The sequence below is a fragment of the Littorina saxatilis genome, linkage group LG1 (assembly GCF_037325665.1).
Source record: "Littorina saxatilis isolate snail1 linkage group LG1, US_GU_Lsax_2.0, whole genome shotgun sequence".
Classification (NCBI taxonomy): Eukaryota; Metazoa; Mollusca; class Gastropoda; order Littorinimorpha; family Littorinidae; genus Littorina; species Littorina saxatilis.
In genome coordinates this window covers 24,774,640-24,797,526 of record NC_090245.1, presented here as the reverse complement: position 1 = coordinate 24,797,526, position 22,887 = coordinate 24,774,640, and the positions used below count along the sequence as shown (strand labels likewise).

The window sequence follows — 22,887 nt, the reverse complement described above, 5'->3', positions numbered from 1 at the left end:
AGTTTAAAAAGGATTTATTTTGCATTTATGAATAAACACTATATTTTTTATATTTATTTCTTGTACTGTGTTTAACATTGGAAAATATAGATTAGTTCTTTGTGTTTTATGAGTGGCCTCCCGTGGAAATTAGAAAAACAAAATCAGGAATTGTAGAAAACTTGTAGAATGCAAAAAAGCGTACAATGTTATTGTCAGTTCTTTACAAAACTTCTTATGAAGCAACACAATAATTTTGATCATATTCACTCTCTGGTTAACCTTCTAATATTGTTATTGTTGATAATATGGTCCTTGTTTTTAGTTTACCACACACATGCACATCCTGTAATCCGGCCAAGAGCAAGTGTGGAGACAGGGAAAGAGAAAAACAGCAAAATGCCCTCACGTCTATCTTGTGGTCGTGAATTTCATTGTGTTCCAGACGTCAACTCTGTCTTGGAGTGGACATGCAAATCTGGGTGAGGGTTTCTTCGTTAAAGACGTCCTGCACTTCTGTAATCTGCACAGGTGCATGGACCAAGAGCCATGCCGATTTTCTTTCTCAGTTTCTCACTTTTTGTCTAAAAATAAACAGCACGTCGTTATGTTTTGTCATGAAAAAATGCAGTTACGATAGCCCTTTGTGTTTCACAGCCATTGTTTTGACGGAAGCCAAAATGCAGTGGTTGGTGTCTCAGTGTCTGCAGCTTTGGTGTATGTCATTTATATTAAAAAAAAAAAAAGAGACTTCACAATCACATGCAGCATGGTATTGGTACAATGTAGCCTTCCCACACATGGCTCATATTCAAAACTTCCCAACGCAGCAAGTAGGGCAGTCTAAAGATTTACCCCTGTGTGATGTTTATCGGCACTCTCAATAAATCTCGAAATGGACTGTCTTGAGAATTAGCCCGGTGGACTGCGAACGCCAAGAAGAAGAAGAAGAAGCCCGGTGGACAATTTGACTTCGAGGTTCAATCCTTCACTGATTCAGTGTCACTTCGCACTTCACACAGGGCTTATTCCTGATACTTTCAAAATATTCTTTTTTTCTTTGAGTATGTGATGTCACTTCCATTAAGCTAATTTTGGAGATAGCAGAGGATAGTGATGACGAGAAACATAAGAGGAGGCGGTGGCCACATCTAATGTTCCCCAATGCACAGTATTGAGCCTTTTCGTTTTAATTATTCTTATACTTGCTGACAGTGACATTCAACGGTGCTGCTATTCCCAGAGAGCTGCTCGCTATCGAGGTCCCGTCGCGATATAACCTTGAATGGTTGAAAACGACGTTAAACACCAAATAAAGAAAGAAAGAAAGAAAGCTATCGAGGTCTGTCATTTAACGTCACACTTCATGCATACCCACCCTTCGCAGTGAAATCAGCAGCGCATGACTGCCGGATATGCTGTCCCTAAACATTGTGTTGGCTCTTTGTGTTAGCGCACCTAGCGACTATCTGTTTTTTCTGCACTGCTGAAGCATGTGGCTTCGCCCACCAGGCCTCCACGTTACACGCAAAAATCGCCGCTCAGGTACTCAAACGACAGACCATGATTTATGCAACCATCACTGGCAGCAGCTTCTGGGAACATTTGACACTTCAGGCAGAGTTTGATTGTACGTAGTGAAATAAAAATCTTGCTTCTAATGGCAATATAGACCCTTCCAACTTTCAGTTTTAACATATCAAACATCAAAATACACCACAGTTAAATGCGCTTTTTTACATTCGGTCACTATTTGCTGAGACATTTTGTGCAATTCAACAGGTATAGCACTCGGTGTTCAATTTTAACATTTTGAATTTAAACCATCATGTTCAATGTTTTAATTTCGCTAACATTGTTGTTGCAGATTTGACTTTTCATGCATGCCAATTGTGCATCCTCGGCTGAAACGTGAGTTTCTGGAGAATGCAGCAAAGAATCGTGGGGGACCTTTGACCCGTTCCGACCTATGCCTTCCTTGTGGAGGTAATACACGTTGTCATTTGCATGGAGTAATTATGCAGATTGTGATGTTTCACATCGGTACATAACATAACAGTAACACTAAGAGATGTAGACTGATGAGAAATAATGAAATCAGTGTTCTGTAATTTGTCATTTGTCATCTGAACCAGTTTTGTTCTTTGTCTTCTGTCACTGACGCATACCAATTTGATCTTACGCATTGTTCTGATCCCTGGCTGGTTAACGGTCTGATAGTTTTGACATGTAGGAGGTCTGATTGAATTTCTTTTTTGTAGCCAGGTCATTTGCACTTATGGATACATATTTTTGAGACCTTGTCCAACTGATCTCTTGTCCTCTGAGTCTGGCAACGACACTGCTGAACACGATTGCCTTTCTCACGTAATTTAAAAAGTGTTTTGGTTGGAAAGATTTGGCAAACTATTCTACTATTTCTAGCCAGATAATCGCATGTAGTGTTTGTAGATCTATGATTGATGTTTTTTGTTTGAGGTAAGCAGTATTCTAAATGTTAATAATATTGTTATTCATTTATGTTGCAGACTGGAACAATCTGGTGGTTGGGAAAGTTTCGCCATGGCTAAAGCTAGATTCTCCTCATCATCATGTTCGCAGAACTTCAGAACTGGTACGACTCCTGCATATACTCACTTATTCCTGGGCTGATGATGAAATGTGTACACTAATCGTGTTTGATCAAACAGAAGGCTGTTGACCTTCACAGTTGAAAATTCTGTGATTTCGACTTCCATACATATTACTGCTATGCTCTAGTTCTTCGTGAAGGTGGTAAAAAAGTTCAAGTTACACCCATTGGTTAAAGAGAAATGTCTTTGCTAATAGTACAGTACAAGCTTAAAGATAAGATTAAATGCACCATCAAATCATTGACTTTACAGACTAGATAGCGTATTTTTGGGACTATAAGGCACTTAGTATATAGGGCGCAACCCCCACTTTTAAGATAAAAATTGAGAAAAAAAACTCACATTAGGCGCTTCCGGTGTATTGGCCGCACATCAAAGGAAAACAAGAGTGGAAATATTTTTGCTCTGGATGTGCCCTGAGATCAAAGGCAGGTGCATTGTAATAGCTGGTTGGCCTTGAGACCTTGGGTCATTTATACTTGCCAGCTGAGACCAGCTGTCTGCCCCAGTTTACAATCACTGACCTTCTTCCCCGGGGTCATTTGGGGTCAAACTGATTTTTATCTATGAGAGGTCTGCTTTGATGTCTGAGAGGAAACTCTGCCTGCCCCAGTTTACAGACACTGACCTTCTTATCGAGGTCAATGACGGTACATCTCCTTTGATGTCTGAGAGGAAACTCCGCGGAGTGATAGTAGTAGAAACATGCATTATCACAAGAGAGGGAGTGTTATGTTTCTTTGTATAGGGATGTGGGTACATGTGTACTCTTCTTTAGCCATACACAAGGCGATACCGGTCAATAGGGCGCAGGGGTTCAAGTTGAGCCTTATAGTCCAGTAAGTACGGTAGTGTATGTATATATCTATATATATATACGACTTGTGTCTGTGTGTGTCTGTGTGTGTCCGCGATGCACGGCCAAAGTTCTCGATGGATCTTTTTCAAATTTGGTGGCCATATTCAGCTACACCCCGGACACAACCTGCTCGATGAGATATTTCAACACGTGCTCGCAGCGCTGAACGATTTTGGTTTTCTCTGGATCCATTCCCAGTAACTCTTCCTTATCTTCTCCAGTGTTTTCAGCGTTTATCTCCCTTCCTTCGTGTGGCGTCAATCCATATTCCCGTTACTACGTTACTATTTTTAGAATGTGACTGCACTGTCCAGAACGCTTTCCTTGCACCCGTAAGTTGTCCTTAGTGTAAAAGTGAAAAGGTCGAATCAATTTATAGCCACGCGAAAAATACACTGTCATCTATCTCTATATATTTATAGATATAATATATATACGGCTTCTCTGTGTGTGTGTGTGGGCAACACCTGTGGATTGTAGAGTTCTGTTTGTGATGTGGTCTGGCGGCTTTGGTGTGTCTGTATGTTCAGGCCTTCCTTTGAGAAGCCATAACAGTTATACTCAATCCCGTTTGAGTGTACTTCGCCTTCAAAGGTGATTGTGGTGTTTCGGCACTCGGTTACATTTGGCGTCGTCGACAGCGATGGGACTCGACATGAAATGTTCAGGCCACTGAATCATTTTCGTGCTGTTCCCATTCTACCTGGGAGGGACCTAAGCTTGGCGGGTCCATGGTTCGGAACTTTGGGAACAAAGTTCATTCAAAGGGGATCGAGTGTGACAGGGAGACTACCGTCGCCCTTTACAGCAGACTCTGCAGAGTTGTTCGCCTTAGAAGTTGTGGGCTTTCCTGGCATGTACCCGTAAGTTGTCCTCACTGTAAAAGTGCAAAGGTCGAATCTATTTATCGAAAAATCCACTGTCATCTATCTATAGATAGATATATACGGCTTCTGTGTTTCTCTGTGTGTGTGTGTGGAGGCAACACCTGTGGATTGTAGAGTTCTGTTTGTGATGGGGTCTGGCGGCTTTTGTCTGTCTGTATTGTATGTTCTGGCATTTGAGAAGCCATAACAGATAATATAGTGCTTAGAAATAAGCTCTAAAATTCTCAATCTCGGTTGAGAGGACTTGGCCTTCAAAGGTGATTGTGGTGAACGGCCACGCTGTCTGTCTCTGTCTCGCGATTCACCCCGGTGAAGCCGGGTATTCCTCTAGTATGTATATATCTATGCTAACGCATCTATTTGCTAAAGTTTATAGTTTTATTGTTTTGGTTTGAACAGGGTCTGAAGCAGGAGCTGAGTTTTGCCGCTCATCTTGGCATGCCAGCTGTGATGATCCCTGTGAACAACGCTAATTGTTGCAATCTGGCCCGCGCCCTCAACGAGCACATACTGTCTTCATATGTACCACAGGTAAGTGAATGAAGTTTGATAATTTGTTGGATAGTGATACTGTTAGTTGTTACCCAGGTCACCATTTCACTAAAAATATAGTTCTTCTCACTCCTGCAGAGTTGTTTCCTGCTTCTGCATACATGTTGTCTGTATGTGCGCTTGGAATTCTAATGTTCTGTTTGTTAACTTCTTTTTTTTATATTTAGTCAAGTTTTGACTAAATATTTTAACATCGAGGGGGAATCGAAACGAGGGTCGTGGTGTATGTGCGTGTGTGTGTGTGTGTGTGTGTGTGTGTAGAGCGATTCAGACTAAACTACTGGACCGATCTTTATGAAATTTGACATGAGAGTTCCTGGGTATGAAATCCCCGAACGTTTTTTTCATTTTTTTGATAAATGTCTTTGATGACGTCATATCCGGCTTTTCGTGAAAGTTGAGGCGGCACTGTCACGCCCTCATTTTTCAACCAAATTGGTTGAAGTTTTGGTCAAGTAATCTTCGACGAAGCCCGGACTTCGGTATTGCATTTCAGCTTGGTGGCTTAAAAATTAATTAATGACTTTGGTCATTAAAAATCTGAAAATTGTAAAAAAAAATAAAAATTTATAAAACGATCCAAATTTACGTTCATCTTATTTTCCATCATTTGCTGATTCCAAAAACATATAAATATGTTATATTCGGATTAAAAACAAGCTCTGAAAATTAAATATATAAAAATTATTATCAAAATTAAATTGTCCAAATCAATTTAAAAATACTTTCATTTTATTCCTTGTCGGTTCCTGATTCCAAAAACATATAGATATGATATGTTTGGATTAAAAACACGCTCAGAAAGTTAAAACAAAGAGAGGTACAGAAAAGCGTGCTATCCTTCTTAGCGCAACTACTACCCCGCTCTTCTTGTCAATTTCACTGCCTTTGCCATGAGCGGTGGACAGACGATGCTACGAGTATACGGTCTTGCTGAAAAATGGCATTGCGTTCAGTTTCATTCTGTGAGTTCGACAGCTACTTGACTAAATATTGTATTTTCGCCTTACGCGACTTGTTTAATTTTATGAGATGCCGATGCTTCACTGACAAGTTGTTTGTGTTTGTGTGGTTTTGACATTTTGGGTTCTGTTGCAGCAATACTGGATACATATTCCATTGATGAGTGCATCAGACATGGCAGACAAACTGTTCAAAGGAGAAGATGATGCCATGGAGGGTGAAACATTTGAAGATACATGGCAATGGTGAGCACACTTGCTGTGATATTTTCTCTTCACTGTGGTTTCATACGGCTGCATTGATGTAGTTTGAATGAGAAATGGTGCTAAAGTTACAGATAACAATTTCAGTCCGTCGGACACTAGTGAGTATGCATTATCATGGAGGAGGAAGGGGGCTATTGGTAGATAGATTGCACGCTAAAATTCATCTTTGCTGACTGAATACATTGAGAGATCAGATGAGGGATATTGAAGAGCAATGCATGAACCACCGGGCCGTGAGTCCTGTTCTAAGGAAGTTCCATCCATTTCAGGTGGAACACATTCCACTCACTGACCCAACCAAAACAATTGAAAGATTTTTCACACTGATTCATACCATTCCAGGTGGAACATATTCCGCACGCTGTGTGATTCAACAAGAAAGCTTGACCTGGTGCTGGAGTTGACAGCAGACATTCCGGCGGAGGCCATGATTGAGCGCTGGTTGTCGGAGCCCCTCAAGGCCATCCTCGTGTCCACCAAGCTGTTTCTGACCAACAAGAAGGGCTACCCTGTCTTGTCCAAGCCCCACCAGAATCTTATACGCAAGCTGTTCAAGGTAATGATAATAATAAAACATTCTTACATAGCGCTATGCATTGCCAAAGGGTAGTCTCAGGGCACTTTTACGGTATTGATGACAGAAATGGTGTAATGTCTGTGCAGTGGTATGGAAGCACCTAGTAATATTCTTTGCGTGAAACTATGGGTTTTTTTTTTGTCTTGCATTCTATGGTAAGATGGATGTGGCAGCTTTTGTGCTGGGATTGAGGATGAATAACTTATTGCTCGAAGCTTCTTCTTATTGTGTCTTATCGTCAGTGTTGATATTAGCTTTTACTGATTGATAATAACTACTGACCACAAATACATTGTCCTGTATCTGGAGGTGCCATTATGATCTTTCATTGTGTGTTTGTTTTGTTTGTTTGTTCATGGGCTGAAACTCCCACGGCTTTTACGTGTATGACCGTTTTTACCCCGCCATTTAGGCAGCCATACGCCGCTTTCGGAGGAAGCATGCTGGGTATTTTCGTGTTTCTATAACCCACCGAACTCTGACATGGATTACAGCATCTTTTTCGTGCGCACTTGGTCTTCTGCTTGCGTGCACACACGGGGGTTTTCGGACACCGAGGAGAGTCTGCACACAAAGTTGACTCTGAGAAATAAATCTCTCGCCGAACGTGGGGACGAACTCACGCTGACAGCGGCCAACTGGATACAAATCCAGCGCGCTACCGACTGAGCTGCATCCCCGCCCTTTCATTGTATTTCTATGTCTATCCATGTAGCGTATGGATGTATGTGTAGATACAATTTGAACAGTTCAGCAACTGTCGCAGCAGCAGCTAACAAATAAACATTTAGCTTGATGTGTTTTTGTTTTCCAGCTGGATGTCCAGGTTATTTTGACTGGGGTGGACAGGCACCCAGAGAAAGGCATCCGGTGTTACCAGCAGTACCTTGACCATCTGTGGCAGGTAATGACAATTATCTGCATCTTGGTCTTCATTTTCTATTAGATAGATATTGTTCTTGAAAAATTTAACTATGCTCATTTGTTACGTCATGGAGACACAAGGTCAAAGAAAAATCTCAGAAAAGGTGGGAGGGTATACTGACTAAGTTCAGGTTATTTGTAACACCAAAGTGAATGTTTTTGGGGTGGGTAAAAGATCAGAGATATGGAGGTGAAAGTGGGCTACAGTCTATAGCTTTGACTTTTAAAAAATCACAACATTGTTTTTGTATTGTTTTTTTTTGTGGTTTTTATATTTAGTCAAGTTTTGACTAAATATTTTAACATCGAGGGGGAATCGAAACGAGGGTATGGTGTATGTGCGTCTGTCTGTGTGTGTGTGTGTGTGTGTAGAGCGATTCAGACTAAACTACTGGACCGATCTTTACGAAATTTGACATGAGAGTTCCTGGGTATGAAATGCCCGAACGTTTTTTTCATTTTTTTGATAAATGTCTTTGATGACGTCATATCCGGCTTTTCGTGAAAGTTGAGGCGGCACTGTCACGCCCTCATTTTTCAACCAAATTGGTTGAAATTTTGGTCAAGTAATCTTCGACGAAGCCCGGGGTTCGGTATTGCATTTCAGCTTGGTGGCTTAAAAATTAATTAATGACTTTGGTCATTAAAAATCGGAAAATTGTAAAAAAAAATAAAAATTTATAAAACGATCCAAATTTACGTTTATCTTAATCTCCATCATTTTCTGATTCCAAAAACATATAAATATGTTATATTCGGATTCAAAACAAGCTCTGAAAATTAAATATATAAAAATTATTATCAAAATTAAATTGTCCAAATCAATTTAAAAACACTTTCATCTTATTCCTTGTCGGTTCCTGATTCCAAAAACATATAGATATGATATGTTTGGATTAAAAACACGCTCAGAAAGTTAAAACAAAGAGAGGTACAGAAAAGCGTGCTATCCTTCTTAGCGCAACTACTACCCCGCTCTTCTTGTCAATTTCACTGCCTTTGCCATGAGCGGTGGACTGACGATGCTACGAGTATACGGTCTTGCTGAAAAATGGCAGCTACTTGACTAAATATTGTATTTTCGCCTTACGCGACTTGTTTTTCAGTACCTTGTCATACTATTTTGCTGGCTCCTCTCTTGTGTCATAGTGCTGTACAAGAGACTTGTCTCCCCTTTGATCTTAAATCTTCTTCTCTGTCTTGCTTTGCCTGTCCTTCAATCATTCTCTGTTTCTTTTATTGTCTACCTAGCTCTCCTTCTGTGATCCTGATTGTATGCTTATTAGTGGGGAAAAGTCCAGTGATAATAGTTAGCAGCATGAACTTTTCAGTCTTGAAATAGAGTGAGAGTACAAAAGAGAAAGGCATGATGCTGCAAGATGTTCAGCTGTAGTTCAAGTTGTAAAGCGGCCTTTGCATTTTCTACCTTTTGCAAACAGTACTGTAGAATTCATGTCTGAACCTTGTGTCTCCTCCTTGCCTCTCCTCATCACTATTCTGCAAATGAGGCACCAAAAGTTGTGAATACGGATCTTTTATAACAGTGTGAGTTTGGTGATGTTGTAGAGTGGTACAGTGGAACCCCCTTTTTAAGACCCTCCTTTTTAAAATTCCCTCCCTTTTTTACATAATTTAGTCAAGTTTTGACTACCGTACTTTTCGGACTATAAGGCGCTGCCGTGTATAGGGCGCACCCCCTACTTTTTAAAAAAAAAATGAAAAAAGCCTAGAATAAGGCGATGCCATGGATAAGGCGATGGTGTCGTGCATAAGGCGATGGCATGAAAGAAAAAAATGAAGAAAAACATCGTACATAGAAAAAAACAACAACAACATCAATGATCAAACATGGCGACCGCTCAAAATCGGCAGGAAACACTGTTTCAAACAGAAAGTCCAGTCGTATCGCAAGATCGATGGCTTTAATCTTGAAGGCAGCATCGTATGAAGCTCTCTTCGTTTTCGGCATCTTGACAGTGACAAAGTCGAAGTGCAAGTTGAAGCGGTACCCAGTTGAAGTGTCAAGAGACCGACTGTCGACTGTCGTGTTTCAACGCAACTAGTGTTCAGGTAATTTTTTCGGCGATCAACATTGCTTGAATTGTGTTCACTTTAAATGGTTGTTAGTTGCTCATTGATTTCAAGTTCACAGTGCTCGTGAAACCTATTTTATCCGAGAATAAGGCGACGTCGTGTATAAGGCGACCCCACGATTTTAAGTAAAAAAAAAAAAAAGTATCGCCTTATAGTCCGAAAAGTACGGTAAATGTTTTAACATAGAGGGGGAATCGAGACGAGGGTCGTGGTGTGTGTCTGTGCGTGTGTGTGTGTAGAGCGATTCAGAGTAAACTACTGGACCGATCTTTATGAAATTTTACATGAAAGTTCCTGGGTATGATATCCCCAGACGTTTTTTTTATTTTTTCAATAAATGTATTTTATGACGTCATATCCGGCTTTTTGTAAAAGTTGAGGCGGCACTGTCACACCCTCAATTTTCAATCAAATTGATTGAAATTTTGGCCAAGCGATCTTCGACGAAGGCCGGACTTCGGTATTGCATTTCAGCATGGAGGCTTACAAATTGATTAATGACTTTGGTCATTAAAAATCTGAAAATTGTAATTAAAATTATTTTTTTATAAAACGATCCAAAATTGCTTTTATTTTATTCTTCATCATGTTCTGATTCCAAAAACATATAAATATGTTATATTCGGATTAAAAACAAGCTCTGAAAATTAAAAATATAAAAATTATGATTAAAATTAAATTTCCGAAATCGTTTTAAAAACTATTTCATCTTATTCCTTGTCGGTTCCTGATTCAAAAAACATATAGATATGATATGTTTGGATTAAAAACACGCTCAGAAAGTTAAAACTAAGAGAGGTACAGTAAAGCGTGCTATGAAGCACAGCCCAACCGCTACCGCGCCAAACAGGCTCGCCACTTTCACTGCCTTTTGCACTAGCGGCGGACTACGTTCAGTTTCACTCTGTGAGTTCCACAGCTTGACTAAATGTAGTAATTTCGCCTTATGCGACTGGTTAAAGACCTGATTTCCTTTGATTTTTGAAAGTCGTAAAAGGGGGTTTCATTGTAGCTGCCATGAATGCACACTCTTATGAGCAACCAAAAGTGTCCCTGCATTAGTATAATTATTTTGGTTAAGAAAATAGACAAAGGGACTACAGGCGTTCTCTGTTGGGATTTGGCCTGTCATTGGAGGGGCTTTAAATAGCAGGTACCACAGTACTAATACCTGCTATGGATGACCAATACAGAAAAGCAATAGCTCAGAAATTGTTATCTTTAAATGGAAAAGGATGTTCTGCTGATACCTTTCTTCATTGTCAGTAGATTTTTCGTTCATCTGCAGTCATATGTCGAATTACAACTCATGTTTTCTTTTTTGCCTATACCACGGATTATGAATCAAAAAACAAGAATGGTAAGATTATAGAACCTTTGATTGACAAATAGAAACATTCACCAGAATCTCAGTCTATTAATTTTGTAAGTGGACGGACAAGGTACACAACAAACGAATGATAATGATACAAATATGTTCAAACACATATTTTTGGTTGTGAGCTTTGCCCTGTTCAAGATGGCTAATCAAGGTTCTAATGAATGTTAAGTTTTTGTCAGTTAAGTGTTCTATAAACTTACCATTCTTATTGTTTGATTTGTGATTTTGGAACTGAACTATGAAGTAGACTGGATGCGTGTTTGTGTGTGTCTGTAGACCCAAGAGCCCCCAGATCCAGTGACAGAGTTTTCGAAAGGGTTCGAAGACTTCTTACAGTGTCCCTTGCAGGTTGGTTGTCATTAATCAAGATGTTCGTCAACACTTCCTTTGTAACACCTTAAATTTAAATAATTATACCAAGTTGTTTTGCATTTTTAGATTGCATTTTGTCTTGAATTCTGTTTTGTTTACTGTATTCAGCATGTCAGTTTGATCAGAACCTATTTCACAGAAATATTGCATGGTTGTTTTTTTGTTCTTTTACATTGATGCTTTGCATTCTTTACTCTTTATTTGCTCCAATTATGTAGTGTTTAGTTGTGTCTTGGTAGAAAAGTTGACCTGTATTTACATTTTTATGTATTTTGGGACATTGTATCAAGAAATGTTGGTTTATTTTGTGTGTGGGTGTTCACTGGTTACTTTAAATGAATGAATAAACTTTTGCAGATCACTTGCTTTTATAACATTCAACAAAAAAAGGTTGAGGGTATAAGTGTTGTTTAACGCCCTCACGGTAAAACCATAAGGTTGAGGGGTGTTTCTGCAAAACTGAATCAGAAAATTAAGTGGCGATGAACGGCTTATTCATGTTCTTCAAAATGTGTGTGCGTGTGTGTGTGTTCGTCGCGATATAACCTTCGTGGTTGAAAACGACGTTAAACACCAAATAAAGAAAGAAAGAAAGAAAGTGTGTGTGTGTGCAGGAAGGAGAGAAAATACTATCTGACTTATGGTTTTGAAGGTGGAATTGAAAAAAAATGATTATTGATGCTTGCCTGTTACAGCCACTGATGGACAATCTGGAGTCGCACACTTACGAAGTCTTCGAGAAGGATCCTGTCAAATACTCAGAATACCAGCGGGTAAACTTTTCTTCTTTCTTATTTTAGCGTTATCTCTGTTCTTCTGTGCTACTGGTCTTTCTTCTCTTTTATTCTCTGCTATCTGTTATGGTTTCATTTTGATAGAATGGTCCTCCCTTCCATTGTAGTTTGTGTTGGAGAGTGTCATGACCTGTTGTTTTTGTTGTAGTTGTAGTACACTAATGCAATAGAATAAGTAATTCCGTTCATTCAGAAAAGTGAGCATAAATGTTTTGCTTTGTTTTACACACAGGCCATTTTTACTGCTGTCATAGACAAAGTGCCCGAAGCAGAAAAAGACACAAAGGAACTGTAAGTAACATTTATTTTTCTGGCCATCTGTTTTGTATTCGATTGACTGCTTGACTCTCTCTCTCTCTCTCTCTCTCTCTCTCTCTCTCTCTCTCTCTCTCTCTCTCTCTCTCTCTCTCTCTCTCTTTATGACTTTCTGGTAGCTTCTTCTGCTTTCCCGTACACAAGACATGACATTGATCCGGGTTAATGCTACTTGTGCAGGTGTGAGAGTGGTTCTACCCCCCGCGGGTTAGGGGGAAGAATTTACCTAATGCTCCCCAGCATGTCGTAAGAGGCGACTAACGGATTCTGTTTCTCCTTATACCCTTGTTAAGTGTTTCTTGTATCGAAAATAGTCAATTTTTGTAAAGATTTTAGTCAAGCAGTATGTAAGAAATGTTAAGTCCTTTGTACTGGAAACTTGCATTCTCCCAGTAAGGTCATATATTGTACTACGTTGCAAGCCCCTGGAGCAAATTTTTGATTAGTGCTTTTGTGAACAAGAAACAATTGACAAGTGGCTCTATCCCATCTCCCCCCTTTCCCCGTCACGATATAACCTTCGTGGTTGAAAACGACGTTAAACACCAATTTAATATCATATTCTTACTCCGAATCACATTAGCATTGAGTCACCTGAGATGCTTATCACTGAAAAACGCTTACCCGGCTAAAGAATTTAAAGGGAAGCAACCCCATCACCAAAACGAAAGTGAAAGTAGCTTTGGTAATGGGCCAGTACACCGGGAGTTACCTCCCATACGGGTGTATGCCACGTCACTTCCTCTAGGAACACGTGCCTATTATCATACGTCTTTTTCACCTCGGAGAGGACGGTTCACTTTTTGACGCTCTGTGGCTGACCTTGTGTGTTTGAGTGACACCCGCCGGCCACGTTACCCAGCTTGTCTGCTCGCCTTGCCTACAGTTTGGTGAGCTCGTTCCCGTTTGTTGTTGGTTGTTTGCGCTGTTTCGTTACTGTACGTTGTCCGTTTTTTACGGACTTGTGTGTCAGTGACTTGCGTGTTTCGCCATTTTGTTGTGTGAGTTAGTTAGCTAACTCGTGTGACTTTGCTAGTAGCTCTGCGTGCCCTCTTTCTGTTTGGGCAAGTGTAGCTTTAGTATTTTGTTGACGCGTAAGCGTGTGTGTTTACTGTGTTTTCAGTCGTTTTGACTTACGTTTCAGTAAATCTTTTTACTTTGCCACGTGTTGTTGACGTTTGTGTCAGTGTCTTGCGTGTCGCCTTTTTGTTGTGTGAGTTAGTTTTCTAGCTCGTGTGACTTTGTTTGTAGCTCTCCGTGCCTCTGCTTGTGGGGCAAGTTTAGCTATAGTATTTTGTTAACGCATTAGTGCGTGTGTTTACTGAATTTTCCAGTCGTTTAGACTTATGTTTCAGTAAATTTTTTCGCGTTGCCACGTGTTGTTGTCAACATGTCTGATTCAGACAAGCGCCGTGGCAAGTCGGACCCCAAGGGGAAAATTAAGGCTAAGTCTTCCTCTTCCAAAGCAACGTTACTTGTTACAGACCAAGAGCGTAACACTTTGTTGGCTGTACCAATTTCGGCGCCTAGCGCTGTTACTACTTCTGCTTCTTTTGCGGCGCCTAGCGCTACTGTTACTTCTGCACCTGTCTCTACATCGGAGACTTCGTCTTCTTTGTTAGCACCTGGACAAGGTGCGTTGGTTTCCTCTCTGTTAAAGTCACTGGTTCCAGAAATCCGCAGCTTGGTGCAGGCAGAATTTCAGCGTTCCGTCGCCAGCAGTTCGGCGTTTCCGGCATCTGGCAGTGACGTCCGGGCATTGGCTTCCGTGTCTTTGTCCTCCACTTCCGGCTTGGATCAGCGTCCTCCCTCTTCAGCGTCGGTTGGTAAGCAGAGCTGGTCCGATAGCCCTCGTGAGGCGCCTGGACGTTCTCCTTCGGGGGACAGCTCTTTCGCATCGGGTCACGACCGATACCTTGCTGATCTTTCATTTCCGGCGATAACCTACGAGGCCCCGGACTTGTTCGAACAGCGGCGGCAGTCGGTTTCGACTGCCGCATTTCCGGCACTTGCCGGAAGTGATGATCCGTCCGCTCCGGCACGCTACGGCGGTCGCGGCAGGATGGAGTATTCACTGACTTCCGGTCCTTCCGGATCGCGAAGTCAACCAGTGCAGTCTTCACTTCCGCATTTTGCGGTTCCGTTGACTACACTTCCGGTTTCGGCCGGAAACGCTTCTTCCTCTTCTGGTGGTTCCTTCCGGATACCAGATAGTGGATTACAGCGTGCGCCTTCCGGCTTTCAAGCGCCTAGGCTTGAGCAGGCATCACTCCACTCAGTCGGGAGTGACGTCAGCTCATCCAGCTCCGGTTTTGCGGATGGTCGTCCTGCTTACCCTTTACCTTCACAGGGTTTTGGGCGGCAGGATGACGTTAGTGCTCAGGCTTTTCCGGTTTCCGGTTTGCCAGGGCATGCTTCTGCTTCCGGAACTGGTGACTTCGGTCATGGTTCCACGTGTGACTATTCTGATGCTCCATCAGTGGTCAGCGAGGAGTCGCGGGGCGTGTTTCCGTCGAAGCTCAAGTCTGTTCTTGACGTCGCGGCGGAAGTAACGTCTCGTTATTTTCCTGAAGGGGTGGTGGCTGCGGACTCTTCCGCATCATTCGTTCCTTCTGCCATGGCGGACTTCCGGCCGGCACAGGAGGATGTTTCTTCCTTCCGGTTCGCCGAGTCTCCGTCAGTGGCTTACCAACTTTCGCATTCACTGGTTCGTCCAGCACATGCGGGGAGTGGTATTCGGCCAGTGCCTGTTCCGTTACTGCTTCCTTTCGGTCCAGTTCCGGAATCAGCTCAGCAGTGGGTGGCTTCAGCTGCCCAAGCCTCTTCCTTCGTGCCTACGGCCAATAGGAAGCTTGGCATGCCCAATCAGAGCCAGAATTGGCTGGCGTCTTTTGCACTCCCTAGGGCTACCCTTCCGGTTTCCCGGGAATTGCTGCCTCTTCTGACTAAACCGATCAAGCGTGATTCGGTTTTGCCGGTTTCCGAGGCTTCCCTCCTCTCTGCTGAGGAGGTTGGACGTCGGCAGATCGAACTGTCCTCCATTGCGGAGACTCTCGTTCGGGCTCTGTCTCGGGCATTGACCGATTCGCTAGTTCCTTTCACTCTCAGTGAAGAACAGAATGCGGACGATGTCTCTGCGCTTTTGACCGCATTGGCCAAGGTCAATGAGGAACAATTGCGTCTTTCCTCCCTGCAGTACACCCAAGCGGTACTCTGCAGGAGGGATCTCTTCCTCTCGCAGTCCCAATTCACGGAGCTGGCTACTAGGGAGACCTTGAGAGTCTCCCCGGTCTCAGAGGAGTCTCTCTTCTGTCCGCTGGCACTGGATGCCAGACAGAAGGAGATTCAGTCAAACAAGGACAGTCAGTTCCTTGACTACACTCTGAAGGGGGTGAAACAGTCTCAGCCTTCTAAACAGAAGCAGGCTCAGACATCGTCTAACCCCAAGCCAGCTCAGAAGCGGCAGGCTTCGCCGGCCGCTCGTGGTGGGAAGAAGAGGACGGCATCGGGGAGGGGGCGTGGCGGCTCTGGAAGTAAGCCACACCCCCAATGAAGCGCTCCCGATCTCACCTCCCTCCCGCCCTCCACCTTGGTGATGGCGGGAGGCCCCTCCCGGGCACTTTCTCGTTGGATGTCGGTAGTAGACAGCCAATGGATTGTGGGAGTGGTGAGTTCGGGCTTCCGTCTACTCTGGCGGGAGGAAAAGGCACCTCTTACCCGAGTGCCTCCGCGGTTCAAGCCCCCCTTCTCGCAGGAAGCACGTTCCGTCTTGCAGTCGGAAATTGCCTCCCTGGAGCAGAAGGGCGCGGTGGAGAGAGTTCGGGTCCACAGCTCCCTGGGATTTTACGGGCGTCTGGTCGCTGTTCCCAAAGCATCAGGAGGATGGCGTCCCGTGTTGGATTTATCTCTCCTCAATACTTTCTTGAGGGAGATAAAATTCAAGATGGAGACGCCAGCCTCTGTCCGAGACTCTCTCCGCCCAGGAGACTGGGTGACCTCGATCGATCTCACGGACGCATACTTTCACATTCTTATGCATCCGACCGACCGGAAATGGCTTCGTTTCCGGTGGGGAGATCAGATCTACCAGTTTCGCGCACTCCCTTTCGGGCTGTCTCTCGCACCGTGGATTTTCACCATGGTGGTGAGACAGGTCTGTGCACTGGTGAGGTCCCAGGGTATCCGTCTGCGGGCTTATCTGGACGACTGGCTCATCATGAACCAGTCCCAGAGCGGCTGTTCGCAGGATACCCTGACGGTTCTTCGAGAATCCAACTGGTTGGGGTTCTCGATCAACCGGGTAAAGTCGGAGCTGACCCCGTCACAGACATTCACTTATCTGGGGATGTCTTTCGACACGGTCGCTTGGACTGTCCAGCCTTCTCAGAGAAGGGTGGACAAGCTCCAAGCTCAGATTCGCTCCACTTTACCTCTCCTGATGGCTTCCATCCGCTCGCTCGCCTCCATCTTGGGGCAGATGGAGTCTATGGCTCTTCTGGTTTCACTGGGCCGGGTCCACAAATGTCCGCTTCAGTTCGCGCTGAAGCCGTTTGTGGACTCTCCTCTGGTGGACTGGGACGCCCTCATCCCTTTGCAGGGATGGTTCCAGTCTGCGACCCTTCCGTGGTTGCACACGGAGTGGGTCTGCAGAGGTGTTCCGATCGTCGTGCCCCTCCCCGACCTGGACCTCTTTACAGATGCGTCCAGGGAGGGTTGGGGGGCACATACAGATCTTCAGACTCCTCCCTTTCCGTTACTCAGCCGAGTAATCCGGAAAGCGGAGATGGAGGAGCCGGCCCTTCTTCTTCTGGTCGCTCCTCTGTGGCCGTCGCAGGTCTGGTTTCCAGATCTTCTTCGGCTTGCCCAAGGGCCCCCCATTCCTCTCGCACTCGTGCGAGGGGAACTAGTGCAGCCCCGAACAGGCATTCCACACGAGGAGCCCAGTCTTCTGAAGCTTCACGTGTGGAAGTTGTTCGGGACTCGCTGAAGCGCTCTGGGGCGTCGTCTTTGACTCTGGACTTGGTGGCTCGCTCGCATAGAGCGTCCACCTCTTCAGTTTATGCTTCCCACTGGAAGGCATGGACTGCCTGGTGTTCAGCTAGAGGGGTGAGTTCGGTGGCTCCGCGCTCTATTCAGGTCGCTAACCACCTCTCTTTCATGTCTTCACAGGGCGCCTCAGTCTCCTCGTTGAGGGTCCGGCGCTCCGCTATCTCGGCGACTCTTCAGCAGATTGGTCGTTCTGTTCGAGTCGGGGGCGTTATAGCTGCAGTCATTAAAGGGGCTGCTCTTAAGGAAGCTAAAGCTCGTTTGCCCGCTCCCAAGTGGGACTTGTTTTTAATCCTGGAATTCCTTCGTTCTGCGGATTTTGAGCCTTTAAGCGAGGCCAGTCTGTTCAATGTCACTCGCAAAGCGCTGTTTCTCCTTTTGTTGGCTACGGCCCGACGGGGTAGCGAGGTCCACGCCCTGTCGGGTCAGCCTGGAGATATCTCCTTTGAGCCGGACGGTTCCGCATCTTTGCGTTTCCGGCCTGATTTCCTGGCCAAGAATCAGTCTCCGGGGCAGGCCTCTCCGCTGGTTAGAGTTAAGGCTCTGACCAGCGCGTTGGCCCCGGGTGACCCCGATTCGGTCAATTGCCCTGTGAGGGCACTTCGTCTGTACTTAGCCCGGACTCAGCCGATTCGGTCTAGTTCTCAGAAGTTGTTGTTTATCTCTCTCCTTACTAGGCGCGAGAAAGATTTGTCGAAGGTAACGTTGGCCCGGTGGGTGTCCTCGCTCATCAAGCAGGCTTATGAGTGGAGGCGCACAAAGAGGGGGGGGGGGGTTATGCCCTCCTTGCCACTTGACTCGGCCCGAGCCCATGAGACGAGGGCGTGGGCATCCTCTCTGGCAGTTCTGCGCTCCAGACGTCTAGAGGAGGTGCTGACAACTGCGTATTGGCGTTCCGAAGATGTTTTCATAAACTTTTATCTTCGGGACGTCACAGCTCTTCGACAGGATGGCTCCAGAGGCCTTCCAGCGCTCATAGCAGCAGGCCAGTTCCTGTCCAGAACTTGATGGTGAGTTTTGATTCATTTCTAGCCCACCGCCTTGTTGATGTTATCTGCTAATGTGATTCGGAGTAAGAATATGATATTAAATGGAAAATTTCCTAAATAAATTATCATTTAATTAATATACTTACCCGAATCACATACTGTATTCCCTCCCACCTGCCCCGCTTATGGTTTTAAGATTTTTTAAAGCCGTATGATAATAGGCACGTGTTCCTAGAGGAAGTGACGTGGCATACACCCGTATGGGAGGTAACTCCCGGTGTACTGGCCCATTACCAAAGCTACTTTCACTTTCGTTTTGGTGATGGGGTTGCTTCCCTTTAAATTCTTTAGCCGGGTAAGCGTTTTTCAGTGATAAGCATCTCAGGTGACTCAATGCTAATGTGATTCGGGTAAGTATATTAATTAAATGATAATTTATTTAGGAAATTTTCCAATAAAGAAAGAAAGAGTGGTTCTTCTCCAATATTTGGCTGCCACTGGAGCGTTAGCTTTTTTCCGTTGATTTCTCAGTCTGTGAAACAAATGAACACTAACTTAAAATGAAATTAAGATGACTCATCACTGTTGTTGTTTTGTTCACAACCCTATGAGTCTCAGAAGTTGTATATCCCTGTATGTGTGTGGTGTGTGTCAATACAACCCGTTTTTGTAAGACCTACCTCTCCATTTCTGGCCAGTCTTGGGAGGTTGGGGTGGGGGACGACTGTTTTGTTTTTGGCGAATCAACCTGACCATGTATCTCTCCTTTAGTATACTGATGGTGGTCGGAGCTGGTCGCGGTCCGTTGGTCAGGGCAGCCATCACAGCCTTGAAACAGGCCAACCGCAAAGCCAAAAAGATCTACGCCGTGGAGAAAAATCCTAATGCTGTCGTCACGTACGTCTTTGGACTTCCTTTTCTTCTCCATCATTCTTATTGTGGATTGGGGATCATACCTGCTCTGGAGGACAAGAGCTGGCTAGGAGGGAGGATGGTCAATTGAACCGAAGAATTTTGTTTTTGTTTTTTGACATTCATCGTCAGTAGAATAACGATAATAAAACTAAAAGAATCATTCATTTGCCATAATCAGTTTTAATTTAATTAGGATAGAGATTTTTTTTTAAATGAAAGCGTAGTTATTCACAGTGTTTAACTGAAGACTGATTGCCTGTACTCAACATTCAACCCAATTTTGTATTAACTGCAGGTTAGAGAACATGCGGGATGAGATGTGGGGCCCCTTGGTGGAAGTCGTGTCATGTGATATGCGGAATTGGGATGCTCCAGAGAAATGCGACATCCTCATCAGCGAGCTGCTAGGTTCCTTTGGCGACAATGAGCTGTCACCAGAGTGTCTGGATGGGGCTCAGAGGTTTCTCAAAGGTGTGTTTCTCGGGGAATTACATTTTTACAGTAGAATACCCTTTCTTCTTCGGGTGTATTTAAAGACTGGGGCTTTTCTGTACATGAATATTCCTAATTGTGCTCATGATAAATATATATGATGTCAAAAGACAAAGAAGGGCGATAGATTATTCTAGTTACATTTATGTACTGTAAGTTTGGAAGACAATTTTGTGCAAGTGAAAAATAAAAGGGGGGGGGGGGGGATCCTTACAAAACTCAGAAACTCACATGACATTTCATTATTTATTCATTAGATGATGGCATCAGCATTCCAAGCGACTACACGTCATACATGGCCCCACTCCAGTCGGCCAGACTGTACAATGAGTTCAGGGTGAACAAGGATAAAGACAAGCCTGCTGAGGTGAGCTTCCTAGCTGCTGGATCTACAGATCATAGACAAAGCCTGTGTTACAGTTAGTTCTATGTAACATGCTACACAGAGCCATTTTGAGATTGGGTAGAGGGGAAGCCATGGTTTTTGCTAGGGAGGGTTTAGACATGGACACTGTTACCCCCTTTTGAGACCGTCAAAATCTGAGAAATTCTGGTGTTAGGAGGAAGGAAGTTTGGCAAGTCTTAGAGTGAAGGTAATTTGATGGAGCTGATGAACAAAAAGTCTGAGAAAGGGGTGGAAGCCATAGATCTGGGGTAAGTCCTGCTATAATGTATTTTCTACTTTTAAGGAATCTTGTACATACTTTGAAACTCTTTCTGGTTTCCTGTGGGCTGCTGGCACTGAATATGTTTCTCACTTCTCCTCATTCTGTGCTTTCTGAACAATATAGCATGTTATGAGAGAGAAGAGAGTCTGTGTGCGAGCGTGTGTGGGAAGGCATGTGGATGTACAGTGTATCACAATCATGGAAGTAAATTCGAGCACTTTCAGTCTCCTTCTTTTCAGAGTTCCTTTGAGATGCCCTACGTTGTACGACTACACAACTGTCAGATGCTTGCAGAACCACAGAAAGTCTTCCAATTCCATCATCCCAACAGAGGTCAGTTTCCACTACTTCTTGAGTAATCTGTTCAGTTAAAATGTCTGTACACTAGCGTGCTGCATCTGAATTGCCATTTCTTGTTCATTCCATAATGTTTCATTTTAGACTGATTTTCATTAAATTCACTAAATCTTGTTCAATGAATGTGCGAAGTGTACATCTATTGTATATGTCAAGTCAAACATGCATGACTGAAATAGTATATCCTGAAAAAGTCCTGACCTTTTGTTCTTCTGCTTTGAAGGCTTTGTCAAGGATGAACATTTTTCCAGTAAAAGCAAAACACATCAGAATACATGCTCTTGTTGAATTATTTTCTCCACGAATGTTGTTTTTGCTGGTGACGAGTCTATATGTAGAACTCTGTAAGATATGAGTACAGTACCATGGCTACAGACACTGCTTTCAGATGTGAGAACCTGTGTTTAATGTTTTTCTATGTGCAGATGCCTTCATTGACAACAACCGCTACAAGAGCATGACGTTTGACATCGCGGAAGACTGTGTTATACATGGACTGGCAGGCTATTTTGACACTGTGCTGTACAAAGATGTCACACTGAGTAAGTGTTTGGTTTTTTGCTCATTTTTAAGAAAGAAACGAGTTGCGTGAAGTGATATCAAAACATTCAGTCAGTCTGTTGATCTGAAATTTAAAAATCAACACTGAATACCTGTCATCACCAAGACTACAGGTAGTAAGTGTGGGCTAGCCGAAAGACCGAGACAGGTCGCACTACTTTATTTGTAAGAAGACTGTTGGTAGTGTGCAGATTTATGGAAAGTTTTCACTAATCTATTCGAATACTTTGAAGTATGTACCTTGCAGCATTGATTGAGGTTGAGAGCGGGTTAGTCAGCAATTCAGGTATTTGCCCAATTCAGCTCTGTCACATAATACAGAAAAGTGTCTATGATAAGAGTCATGCTTTGCCCTGCTGTTTTACAAATGCCCAAGCTTTTTTTTCTATAAAAGCTGAAAGATTGATCTTTGGATAATATTACATTTTTTTAATTCTGTACATTTACCTTACTGGAGAAAAACAGAATAATAGTAATCATTCCCAGTGTAAAGTCTGTCAATATTTGTGTTTTATTTTTACATTCAGAATTCTTGCAGGTTTGCTTCTGACTGTTGCAGTTGGTTTGTACAATGATCAATGGTGTTTTTGCAGGTATTCTTCCCTCCACCCACTCCCCCGGTATGTTTAGCTGGTTCCCCATCCTCTTTCCTCTCAGGGTGAGTAACTGTATACATCATTACATGTGTGTGTGTCTGCGCGTGTGTGTGCGCATGTGCGTCTTTGTGCAAGCACACGTGTGTGTATGACGTTGTGTGTATAAGAGTGTGTTTGTGTGTACAACGATGTGTTGTGAGTTTGTGTGTATGAAGGTGTATGAATGCAGATGTTTTTCTTTATTTGAGCATACATTTATGTCTGTGACCATATCTTGTCCTCTTGGGAGTTCTCTCTCCATCCCTCCTCTTCTTCCTTTTACTGCATGTCGGGTTAAAACATAAATGAAAATTAATATCTTTTCCATATTTTGACAGACACCTACTTACGTGACAAAGGGCACCAAGGTTGTGATCGACATCTGGCGACGGGTGACGGAGAAAAACGTGTGGTACGAATGGACCATGGTGCGACCACAGCCGCTGCCCTTACACAACCCTAAGGGACGCTCCTACACCATTGGACTCTGAATATACACCTGCTGAACTCTCCTGCCAAACTCCTGTAGTCTGGTTTTTTATGAGAAGGAACAGGTGTGAGACACCCATCCCCCCCACCACCCCCGACCCAGAGTTTTATGTTAAGAAATGAGTGTAAGACGCTCCCT

General features: G+C 43.6%; 1 protein-coding gene across 1 annotated transcript; it reads left to right on the top strand.

Annotated features, from left to right (window-relative positions):
* The first annotated feature begins 318 nt into the window (after positions 1-318).
* On the top strand, positions 319-22,887 carry LOC138965303 (protein arginine N-methyltransferase 5-like). Its single transcript, XM_070337434.1, has 17 exons — positions 319-461; positions 1,847-1,965; positions 2,508-2,593; positions 4,758-4,889; positions 6,009-6,118; positions 6,482-6,695; positions 7,531-7,620; positions 11,392-11,463; positions 12,183-12,260; positions 12,514-12,572; positions 19,403-19,528; positions 19,842-20,017; positions 20,296-20,405; positions 20,946-21,039; positions 21,489-21,605; positions 22,218-22,282; positions 22,598-22,887. Exons 1-17 carry the CDS (start codon positions 379-381, stop codon positions 22,748-22,750), a joined length of 1,884 nt encoding a protein of 627 aa, XP_070193535.1. The 5' UTR covers positions 319-378; the 3' UTR covers positions 22,751-22,887.

What these genes read in the sequence shown, in the direction of transcription:
- LOC138965303 (XM_070337434.1), top strand. Translation starts at nt 379, where the DNA reads ATGCCCTCACGTCTATCTTGTGGTCGTGAATTTCATTGTGTTCCAGAC. An exon ending in GAGTGGACATGCAAATCTGG is followed by an intron (nt 462 to 1,846) that starts GTGAGGGTTTCT and finishes TTGTTGTTGCAG; the next exon opens with ATTTGACTTTTCATGCATGC. An exon ending in ACCTTGACCATCTGTGGCAG is followed by an intron (nt 7,621 to 11,391) that starts GTAATGACAATT and finishes GTGTGTCTGTAG; the next exon opens with ACCCAAGAGCCCCCAGATCC.